Here is a 12,361-nt window from a genome sequence, read left to right on the forward strand (position 1 = left end):
ATTTTTTTTTTTTAATTTAGACTAAGTTTGAGAAAATTTTAAAGTTCAAAATTTTGAAACGCACTAGACTTAAACAAATATTTAAGCTATTAAGATCAAGCAAGAACCCGACCCAATCTATGAACACTTATACTTTTGATATTTTATTACAATCAATCAAATCTTGAATTTTTTATTTCTAATCAATTGAATTCTAAAATATCTATTTTTACTTAATTGAACTTTTAAATATCTATTTTTACCTTAACAAAATCCTTAATTAGAAAGAAATTGATGTTAATGGTTGACAAATTTTTATCTAAAAAGAGTTTAATAGATATTTGAAGGCTTAATTAATTGTAATAAAATTATAAATGCTTGAATGATTATTAAATTTTTGTTCGATGATGTTTTTGACCTTGTAGCCTTATCAACACTAGGTTGAGAAGCCAAAATTAAGGTAGTTTATAAACTCTGCAATTCAAAATGAATTAAATGAAATCAATTAAAGTAATAGAATTTATAAGTAACAATTTCTTCATCTCGGGGAAGAAAAGGGGAACCTTCAACAGAGCTTGAACTAGGACATATCAAAACATTTGCTCTTTATTTTTATTTTTATTTTTTTTGTATTAGTAACAAAAGATGAGGTTCTAAGTAATTTCAGCCTAGTCAAGAAAAACACAAAAAATTCCCCAAAATACATACTTGCCCTTTGAAAATAATTCTCGTTTTCCTTTCATCGTGCATCACTTACATCACTGTGTTCAGGTATAGGCAATGCAGTTGGGGAAAAACTAACCGTGTTTGACAATGTGAAACAGGAAAGATGCAAGACCATCCGCAATTAGCTGAAGAAGAATTCAGAAAAATGTAAAAATAAATTTTATAAGTTTGGCCGCTATCCATAACACAAGTTACAATATCTATATATATAGAAAAATTAGACAAAAAATGCAACTACTAGATAATTGTCTACTAATGCTTGTATTAGCAACATTAGTCATAGTACAACGACAAGAATCCTTTTGTTTCTTTCCAGACAAATGCCATTTATGGCAGAATTCTAAGAAGATAGAAGAATAAATGCTCTACCATACTTCTTGATAACATAATTGATCATCCATTGCAATCCAACAACACCTTCGTCCAAATGGAAATGGAGATATACATTTCCAGTGGACAACATAGTTGCGTATACAACACTTAAGAGCCAAATCTTGGCAAACTTTACCACATATAACACATTTTGGGTAATAGTAGATCTTTCTGACAAATGTGAGGGTGTGTGAGTGACCCTCCTACGTGTATATATTCCCAGCCTTAATAAATGGTTATTCTCCAGGAACACATTTGAGATGAACAGAATTATCACAAATGGAGCAAAGATAAAACTAATTATTTGGATCTCTTCTTTCTTCACAAATATCACAATAATGTTGTTCTGGATCATCGTTTCCATCATGACAACTAAGTTCTATAAAGCGTTTATCACACTTATGTCGCACTACATGTGGAAGTGTAATGCATTCAAAATGCAAAGCAGAATTGCAATCCTTACATATATCTGTATGCATGATAAACCTCAATACCACAAGCAGTGCATTTCCCTTTATATTTGCGATCTTAAAAAAGGGGATATTCATGACCTGGATATGAGAGGGTATCCGAAATTGTAGCACACTTGAGGCAAAATGAGAGATCAGATTCATCACAATTGTAGATGAAACCACCGCAGAGTTGAAGACAACCATTACATTCGAAAATGCAATTTGATTTAAGGTTTTGCAGGGATCAAACCAATGATGCTTTTTCATTGGTACTTCGGCACAAGATTTATGGAGAAGGAAGTTGCATTGCAAACAAGAGTAAAATGAATCCAAGACGGATAATGTGCATCCATCACAATGTTTGTCATCATCATCCCTGTTCGTGTCTTCTAAACTTAAGCAATGTTCGTGGCTGAAATGTTTTATCTTTGTTGCTTCTCCACATTCGTTTACCTCAATGACACAAGTGATAGAGGATTCTATAGAATTTTCGATAGGCTCATCTTGATTTTCTGAATCAACCATGTAGTACAAATCCTTATCCTCAACAGCACAATTCACATGAATAATGTAATTGCAATCATCCTTCAAGCAACAATAACACCCATACTCTCTTTTCATTTCATGATAACAAATCTTTTAATCTTGCTTTTCAATCTCCTTTTCTTGCTTCAAATACTTGAGGAAAACAAAATGGTCATGCCTTGAGATTTTGATAATGCGTGGCAATGAAGTGCACTTCTTATGAACTTGGATATGACATATAGAACATATATAGCAAAGATTATTTCCCTTAGCACCAAATCCATCATAAATAAATGATCCTTGTCTCAAAAACAAGCTGAATGGATGGTCATGACGAGTTTTATCTTCAATAATAGGATGTGGCCAAAAACATTCGATGTGAATTTCAAAATTGCAAGGAGAACAACGATAAAAGTACCCAAAATGATCATTTAGGCAAACCTTACAAAAGAGTTTCCCTTTGTCACTACAATGAAGAACAAGAGGGTGTAACCGATGGCAGGGGTGATTGATTTCAGTGGGTAATTGAGCACATTTCTTGTGAAAATAAACTCTGCAATCAATGCAAACATATATAGAATCTACTAATGGTTCTTCACAGGTGAAGCAAACAAATTTTTTCAGTTTATCTTTATGATTTTCAATGAAGAGCAATGGATGAAAGTGGACATTGTACTTGAATTCCAGGAAATTCACACTACGACATTTGACATCAAGGGAAAAATCACAAAAAGGACATCGATAAATGAAATTCTGAGATGATTACTGGCATAAATCACAAAAGCCCATACCTTTTCAAAGGATGAGAACAGGGTGCTCCCAATGGAGAGGGTGATGGTCAAGTTCTACAGGTGCATCGCCACATTTTTTTATGGAGATGAAACCCATCGCATTCCTTACAACTATAGCTTTGGCTGCATAATAATGGATTCCCACAAGCTGAGCAGCAAGTTTCTTTGCGTTTATTGTATTGGTCACCGTTGAACAAAAAGAGATGGTCATGGAAAAAATCTTTGAGCTGAACCTGTGACTGCTCATCCTCTCTTCCACTCTCCATCTACTCGTTTGAGCAATGAATATGGTTGTTGAGTTATTACCAAACACGAAAGATAAGATAGCAGTAGATAAGGACAATGATAAAGCGTGGAAAGGCCGAGCGGAAAAAGGGGAAAGAAAACAAATGACTGAAAGCAGAGTAAGGGAGAAAAGACAGAGATGATTGAGGACAAGGATTAGTAAGGCAAACGGATAGAAAAATGTAGTTCATTGACCTATTTGTGTAATCTTTTGATCAATTTCAATGAGATCAATGTAATAATAAAGTTAATATTCCACACATATAAACTATCGATAAAAATTTGATTAGTTAATATAAAAGGTTTTGATGGTTAATGAAAAAAAAATTAAAGAATTAGTAATTGTCTTTCACCTTAAAGAAAGAGAGGAAAATTTTCAAAAAAAAAAAAAAAATTTATTCGTAGATCGGATTACTTTTCATATCCATGAACTTGGTCCAATTCAAGTTGAACCTTGAATACGAATTTAAAATTTTAAGTTTGAATCTAGTTAGACTTGATCTGAAATATTATTATTAGTATGATTAAAAATTATTTTATATAAGTTTACTTCTTTTTTGGTTAGATATTTAATTTTGAAAAAAACATATTTAAAAATATTAAAATATTATTATAAAATTTTTTATTATTTTATATTTTGTATATTATTAACAATAAATATTTTATATTTTAATAAATAGTATATATTACTGTTTTAATAAAAAAAAGGAATATTATAAATAACCTTTTTTATTATTTTCATGATAAAAACAATATACAATTTTAATAATACTTTAATAATAATATAAATACTTCTTCAAATTTAAATATTTTAATTATTACTTAATTTTATCCAAGAATAATAAATATAGCGTTTCAAATATTTTAATACAAAATATTATTATATTACTAAAAATATAAAATAAATAATATTGTTTAAATTTAATAAAAAATATAACTATTTTAACAATATAATATTTTAAAATGTCATATTAGATGTTACTAGTTTTAATAGTTTATATTAATAGACATAATATTCAAATAATAAATAGTATAATTTTAAATATTTTAAATATTAATATAAATAATACTTTTTATACTTTAATAATAAATATCATTAAGAAGATAGAAATATTTTAATATTTTAATAGTAAATATTTTCAATACTTTAATTAGAAATTTTTTATGATAATATATATTTATGACAATATTATTATTTTGAGGAAAAAAAATTCAAAATCAGATAATTATTAACCTTTTTTTTTTCAATTTTATAGAGAAAAGTAAAAAAGTTGAATTCTAATTTCAGAAGAATTAAGAATAGGTTAAATCATGAAGTAGAGATTTTGATAAAATGAGCTTCTACGATGAGTATTTATACCGTTCACAAGTTGCCGGAAAACTTTAGACATCTAATAGTTCCACTCCTTAACCTGAATATCTGAAAGAATTTACCCTCAATTTCTTTTTTTTTTTTTTTTTTAGTTTTACTTGTTTCTTTGAATATTGAAGGGGAAAAAAATTTTAGTGCTTCATCTCCTTTATGTAACAATAAATGACTCCCAATTTAAAATCCAAGCAACATCATTTATTGATGACAAATGTCCAAATACCGATTCAAAATACATATAGAAACATTAGCACAAAAAAAAAAAATCCAAACAAGGCAATCGCCACACTCTATCTATTTGTTCTTGTATTTGTAACATTACTCAAAACACTTGCACATAATCTTTCTTTTAGACATCAGCAACAAAATCCTCTGCTTCTCTCCAGCCATATGCCATGGATGCTTCTCTGCAACACGTCGGCGTAGTCTTCAATCTATTGGTGATATACATTTCCAGTGGACTATGTAGTTGCATGGAGCACATTCAAGGGACAGATCTTGGCAAGGCTCACCACATTCATCACATTCAGGACATTCGTAAATCTTCCGGACAAAAGTGAGGGAATGGGGGTGATCCTTATATGTGTACTTGCTCCCAATCTTGATAGACGGATATTCTCCGAGGACACACTCAGGATGGGCAGAAGCATCACAAATTGAGCAATGGTAAAACCAAAGATTTGGATCCCTTTTTTCTTCACAAATATCACAGAAACATTGTTCCGGATCATCATTTTCGTCACGATAACTAAGTTTTAGGAAATGTTCATCAAACTTATGTGGCGTTGCGTGCGGAAGTATAATGCATTTCCAATGCAAAGCATAATTGCATTTCTTAGTACATCTGTATGCATAATCAAACTCAACACCACAAGCAGTGCATTTTCCTTCATATTTGGGATCAAGAAAGAGAAGGTGTTTGTGGCCTGGATACATGACGGTATCAGAAATATTGGCACATTTGAGGCAAGCAGAGAATTCACATTCATCGCAGTTGTAGGCAAAACCACTACATTGGTGAGAACAAGCATCACATTTGAAAATACCCTCTGACTTAAGGGTATCGAGGTGTTGATGCCAGAAATGGCTTCTTTTCATTGGTAATTCAGCACAAGTTTTATGGAGAAGGAAATCACATTCTGAACAATAGTAAAACAAATCCGAGATGGATAGCACACATCCGTCGCAGTATTTATCATCATCTCCATTAATCTTGTCTCCTAACATTAAGCAGTGTTCGTGGCTGAAATGTTTTATCTTTACCGCGACTCCACATTCATTCTCCTCCACAATACGAGTGATGGAAGACTCTATAACTTCTGAATTTTCACCTGCCTCATCTTGATTTTCAGGATCAATTATGTAGTACCAATCATCATCTTCAGTAGCACAATTCACATGGACAATATAATTGAAATCATGCTTCAAACAGTAATAACTACCGTGCCTTGTTTTCACTTCCTCAAAACAAATTTGACAATCCTGCTTTTCAAACTCTTTTGTTTGAACAAAATAGTTGTGAAAAATAGGATGATTATGGCGTGTGATTTTGATGATGCGTGGAAGTGAAGTGCACTTTGGATGGACTTGAAGGTGGCATATAAAACATATATAGGAGGCATAATTCCCCTCAATACCACATGCATTACAAATAAATGGGTCTTGTCTCCAAAACAAGTTGAATGGGTGCTCATGATGAATTTTATCTTCAATAACAGGGTCCGGCCAAGCACAATTCATGTGAATGTCAATATTGCAATGAGAGCAGCGATAAAAATATCCCCAATGTTCAGCTTGGCAAAACTTGCAAAAACAGTATTTGCAATCAAAATCAAGAATAAGAGGGTGTGCGTGATCGCGGTGACAAGGGAGATTAATTTCAGTGGGTAATTCAGCACATTTCTTATGAAGAAAAAATCGACAATCAGCACAAACATATATAGAATCGACCAAGGACGTGTTGCAACCTTCGCAATCATATGTTTTTAATTCATCTGTATGATTCTGAATGAAGAACAATGGATGTGGGTGGGCATCATGTTTTAATATTTGAGAATTTTCAACTAGTGGAAGTAAAGCACAGTTGATATCAAGGGAAAAAAAGCAAGAGTCGCACTCATAACTAATTCCCTTACCGTCTTTCCGGCACAACCGACAAATATACCACGAACCAGATGATGATTGGAGAACATGAGAAGCGTGCTGGCTGTGAAAAGGGTGATGATGAAGTTCCAATGGAGCCTCACCACATTTTTTATGGATATGATAATCCTCGCAATCTTTGCAGCTATAGGTTTCGCCAGACAATAGACGATCACACGCTGAGCAAAGAGTTTCTTTACTTTGATCCCACTGTTGATCTCCATTGAACACCAAGGGTTGATGCTCATGGTAAATATCTTTAAGCTGCTGCACTTTCCTCTCCCTCTCATTTTGCATCTCCATTTCTGAATTAATGAATCAAATCAATACAGATCTTAACTCAACACTTACAAATATAAAGAAAGATTTTGTTGATCAATATTTATAACCAGAGAAAAAACTCCTTTATTCTTTTCTTTCCTATATATTTTTTATTTATTTATTAACAATCCAAACATTAGAACACCAACACAAGTTAATGTCCTTGTAGAAATCTTCACCGTGACAAAAGAAAGAAGGAATATATATTTTACTTCGTTCTCTTTATATGCATTTATACCCAAAACAAGTAAGGGATTGCAAAAGAAAAAAAAAAAAAAAGATAAATATTATTAAAGTGTAGATATTCCTGAAATCTTTCACTTTGACTGATATAGTACTTTTCTCTTTTGTTAAGGAAAGAATTAGTACCAAATATTGATTAAGTCTTCAATCGATGTAATGCATAAACCTTAAAATGTCTAATCATGTTTAAATTACTACAGCAAAACACCAACTGATCCAAAGTCGATTACCATTAAAGCATTTAATGACAGAGCCTTTAACAAAATATAAGATTTCTATATGATATATATTATATTACGAAATATATCATAATCGGATAAGATATATTGAGGTGAATGTTTATATAGAAAGTCTTTGTTCATGATATATAGGATAGTGTATAAATTTTTTTTATATTTTAAATTCAAATAAAAAACAAAATATTTATATTTGAAATTAAAAGTTGTAGCGTTTATAACTTTTTGATCAAAATAGACAAAATCTTTTCTAAATTAAAATAAATTTAAAAGTTTTTTTATCCATTAAATTCAATTTGTTTTAAAATATTTCTAACTTCAAAGTCATGCATATTGCTTTTATTTTTATTACTTTAATTATAATATTTTATTATATACTAGGATTTTTTTTACACTAAACAATAAATTCTCTTCATTTCATTTCCATACATTCCAGACTCCCTTTTAGGAGAAGTTTAGTGTTTTAGTAGCTAGGATCGATAATCCTAATGCCCGGGACTGCCATTAACAAATATATATATATATATAAATATATATATATATATATATTGTTATCCAACAGTTATCACAGTTTTAATCTTATAACTGATCATATGTGCTATTGCAGGGCATAAAGAATCATTAATGAATTAGCTTAGCCAAAAAAATTATCATAACACGAATTGCTAGTGCTAATAATCCTTAAATAAATGTAAATGTTTCGTTTTAAGTTAATCAGATGCCACTTGAGGCTTTTGTTTTATGGGTTATTGTCAATGTATAACACCGTCAATGTCCACGTAATCATTAAAAATTAAAAATTTTAAAAGTTTTAAAAGTAAATATTTTTATATTTTAAATATTTAATTATATTAAAATAAATTAATAATATAACAATTTATGATGCACTAATGATTTATAACATCTGATAATATATCAAATATAAATTTTTTATTTTATAATATTAATTCTACTTACGAGAATGTAACAAATTAAATTTTAAATTTAGACGTATTTATTATTAGACAGATTAGGAATGTTAATGATTGTCGGTGGATTTTCAGCAATTTTTTTCATATTTCTATTTTTTATTAAAAAAAGTCGTAGAATATAACTTTTGAACAAAAGGAAAACCTTGAAATTGACAGAAGATGAAAAAGGAAAGGACTTTGCCTTACTCTTTTTGAACTTTGCTCAAAACATTTCTCACCCAATTTAAAGCAATGCATAAAAACGTGACTAACGGTAGTTTAGCATTATTGTTGTGATTAAAAAAATTTTATGTTAAAAAAATGTGGTTGAAAAGTGTTACAAAAATTGTTGTGAAAAAAATATATTTTGAAATTTTTTATATTTAACATTATTATGAAAAAATGTTGTGAAAAATTAAAATGTTTAAAAAAGAATTTGATGTTGAAAACTAAAAATTAAGTCATTTTTAACAATGAAAAAAACAAATTAATAATATAAAGTTTAGATTATTTTCACAAACATATATTTTTAAACAATTAATTACAAATCTTAACTTGAAAAAAAATATTACAACTTTTTAACTTGAGTTTACTTACTATAAATTATTTTTAATTTAAAACAAATAAATTTATCAATACTATATTTTCACAAACATATAGATTTAAGTTTAATATATGTATATATATATAAGTATTATATAACTAAAATGGACTTGACAAATATCCAATTGTGATTTTTTGTTTTAACTAAATATTTTACTTTATTCTGCATGCTTATTTTATTTGAAAATTATTTCATGTCAAAATAATTAATATGATTAATTTAAATACCTTTTTATTTTTCATAGTACAAAAATATCACATAAAAAATTAAAAGGTTTTAGTTTATTATATCAAACCTTTTACTTTATTGAAACCTTTAGACGTTCAAACAAATAACAAAACAAAGAAATGTGTTTGTTAATTGCTCTTTAGGCTTTTCTATTACTTTTTTTTTCTATAAGCTCCTTTATTCTTTTCTTGTATATATACACCGACAAAGTAAAACTTTGGAACAAGCCAATGTCCTCGCACTCTTTTTTTTTTTTTCTTGGGAACACAGCTTTATTATAATTATTTTCAAGTAATAATGATATTTAATTATTTACTTTGATTAGTTAATATTATATATATTTATAAATATTTCGAATCAACACAAATGATACAAACTCAATTTATTATTTTTTATATATAGATATTTAATTTTGTCTAAAATAAATCAAGTTCATCAATTTTTATATTTGATTTAATGTTTCGATTTGAATTTATCAGAGCACTTTAATTGAATCTATATAATTAGACTCATTTGAAATTTGTTATAAATTAATTATTTTTTAAAAATTTTGTACGGATCAAAATCTAACCCAATTTAATTTGAATCAATTTAAAATTTAATTACTTGAGCTTACAAATTTAAAATATAATAAGTTCAAATTCATTTTTAGAACCCAATGCAATTCTGTTAGGTTTAAAGCCCAATTCTAGTCATTTGGACTTCCAAAAACCTAAAAAAATTCTAAATTAATTTTAAGGCCCATATTTTAAATTGATCAAAAAAAGACAGAGGATCAGCTAACATGGCAGCAGCCTTCTCTCACTTTTCCCTACCCCAATTTTCACTTTTCCTTTTCCCCATTTGGCCGCACCATTCCTAGCTCTCCCTCTAGTTTTCACCTCCCATTTTGCCTACTAACTTTTGGCATTCATTGATAAAAGACCCAATGTCCCATATTCCACAAGCTACAAAGTCATAAATGTAGCGTCACGTTGCTGCAGTCCTGTAAAGAATTGAATTCTTGTGGTGCTACAAGCACTAAACGGGGCAGCAAAAGGCAAATAAAAGCCAATTTTCCTGGATAAAAATCCTCATTGCCTATTTTCTAGCTGAGACTTCACAGGCCAGAGCCTTCTGATCAACCTTTAACCTCCATACTTTAGCCTACCCACCATCATTTATGACACTCAAAACTAGTCATCGCCAACCCAACACACTAAATTAAGTCAAGCCCTCCACTACCGCCACCAGCTTGCATGCCCATACACAACCACCACCAACAAAACTACAACCGTCGACCGCCCCCACACTCACCAAACTCAGCTACCGTCATCGGCCCATGACAAACACACTATTCCCAACCCTTCCTGTCCAGTAACCCACAGCCCCCCAAAATGTCAAAAATAGCAAAATACAAAAAATATCATCACCCATCCCCTAGTGGGGAACATCGGCAAAAAAGCAAACAAAAAAAGCGAAAAGGGTATTTCAGTTTAGGGTTTTTTTTGCGGATTAGGAGTTTGTAAGAGTTTTATGGCTTGATCTTTGGTGACGATGGAGTCTGATAAAGGACATACTTCGAACGGGCAGCATTTGGAGTGGCAGAGCTTGAGATTTTAAGGTGTTTTGGCCAAACTTTTAAGGGCAGATATAGGCTTCTTGAGGCCATTTTAGGAAAAAGTAAGCTCGGAACGGTGTTTAGGAGGTTGAGGGGAAGACTTCGGTATAATTTGGAGACAAGTAACGGCCGACCACCGGATCTAGTAAAGGGGAAGGCTATTGTGTTATCTTGATTGTAATTTGCAGGGTCAAATTTTGAACGATCGGGAGACTTGATCTTGTTGATGATGCAATATTTTTAGAAATTCGAAAATTTTGTTAATTTGATTTTAGGAATCGAAAAATGTCTTTTATTTTATTGTTTTTGTTTGGATACTGTATTGTTATTTTTTTTTATTTTTATATTTTAATTTTTAAGATAATGTTTTTTATTTTAAAAAAAATTAATATTTTAATTTAATATGTTTGAAACATTAAAAATATATAATTTAAAGTTAATTTTTTTGTTAATAATGGCATTTTTTTTCAAACCATCAAATTAAATCAAATATTAAAATTATGATATAATTTTTTATTTGAATTATTAATATATTAAAATTAAAATTTATTTATATGGAATAAATATAATGAATCAAGAATATATTGTAAAAGGTTAGTTTATAATAAAATTAAATGTTAACTTAAGGATATTATTTTTTTATATTGATAATTATTATAAATATAATGAGATAATAGTATTAAAAATAATTAAATATTAATATTTAGTGGGTTTTAAATTAAATTTATTTTATAATCAAAATTAAAATTTTAACATTAATTTTGTTGATTATTGTTGATATAATTATTTAATAATTATCAATAATAACATTTTAAATTTTAAAATTTTTAGTTAAGAAAAATATTTTTATTTAAAAGATCATATAATTATAATTTCGATTTCCATGGGTTATGATTCGAGTTTTTACAAATTTTATATTGAATCAATCTTGAGTTTGAATCATTGCAGATTTGGATTGCATTGTTTTCGAGTTTTTTCGAATTTAAATTTTTTTGAATTTGAAATTTTTTAATTTTAAAGTTTTTCAAATCGAATTTTTTTGGATTTTGATCTTTGATTTGTTTTTGTCAATTTGGGTTGATTTGGATTCAATCACAGATAAATTCAAGCAAAATTTCAAGCTAAGATTAGCTTTGCCACCTTTAGGTATTACAGTGAAAATTTTTTAACTAATATAATAAAAAAAACAAAGAAATAGACAATATTTTTTTTCTAATAAAAGAGTTTCATATTAATCCAAAAAATTTGAAATCAATATATTTATATATTTTTCATTGAAATATCATATAATATTAACTTTATTTGTCATATCGAAAAGATAATGCTATACATAACAAATTAATCTTACATCTCATTTTTTATTTTTGGTTTAAGATAATTTTCTTTGGATACTTCCACCGATTGATTGTAACTATACATTCTACCCATTGTTAGTTTAATTTCTATTTTATTTGAAATTTTTTATTATACATAAATTTTTATTATATAAAATACTAAAAATATATAATTTTAAAAAATTAAAATAAAATAAATTTCTA

The 12,361-nt window shown here is 28.7% G+C and overlaps 2 protein-coding genes and 1 long non-coding RNA gene across 3 annotated transcripts; all 3 read right to left on the reverse strand.

Moving 5' to 3' along the window:
* Nucleotides 1-567: 567 nt before the first annotated feature.
* On the reverse strand, nt 568-3,509 carry LOC149515784 (uncharacterized). The gene is made up of 2 exons (XR_016325987.1): nt 2,846-3,509; nt 568-830 (listed from the first exon to the last, which is right to left on the reverse strand). It is a non-coding gene; the product is annotated as an uncharacterized LOC149515784 (long non-coding RNA).
* LOC111297160 (uncharacterized) lies at nt 858-2,293 on the reverse strand. The gene has a single exon (XM_022891791.2). It carries the CDS (start codon nt 2,148-2,150, stop codon nt 1,374-1,376), a length of 777 nt encoding a protein of 258 aa, XP_022747526.2. The 5' UTR covers nt 2,151-2,293; the 3' UTR covers nt 858-1,373.
* Nucleotides 3,510-4,680: 1,171 nt separating the features above from the next.
* On the reverse strand, nt 4,681-7,082 carry LOC111297656 (uncharacterized). The gene has a single exon (XM_022892306.2). The coding sequence runs from the start codon at nt 6,942-6,944 to the stop codon at nt 4,929-4,931; it is 2,016 nt and encodes a 671-aa protein (XP_022748041.1). The 5' UTR covers nt 6,945-7,082; the 3' UTR covers nt 4,681-4,928.
* Nucleotides 7,083-12,361: the final 5,279 nt, after the last annotated feature.

This window comes from Durio zibethinus, chromosome 12, assembly GCF_047325235.1.
Source record: "Durio zibethinus cultivar Kanyao isolate XHJ-2024 chromosome 12, ASM4732523v1, whole genome shotgun sequence".
Lineage (NCBI taxonomy): Eukaryota > Viridiplantae > Streptophyta > Magnoliopsida > Malvales > Malvaceae > Durio > Durio zibethinus.

Bases quoted from the DNA above. Each gene is read 5' to 3' on its own strand.
- LOC111297656 (XM_022892306.2), bottom strand. From the start codon at position 6,944: ATGGAGATGCAAAATGAGAGGGAGAGGAAAGTGCAGCAGCTTAAAGAT.
- LOC111297160 (XM_022891791.2), bottom strand. From the start codon at position 2,150: ATGAAAAGAGAGTATGGGTGTTATTGTTGCTTGAAGGATGATTGCAAT.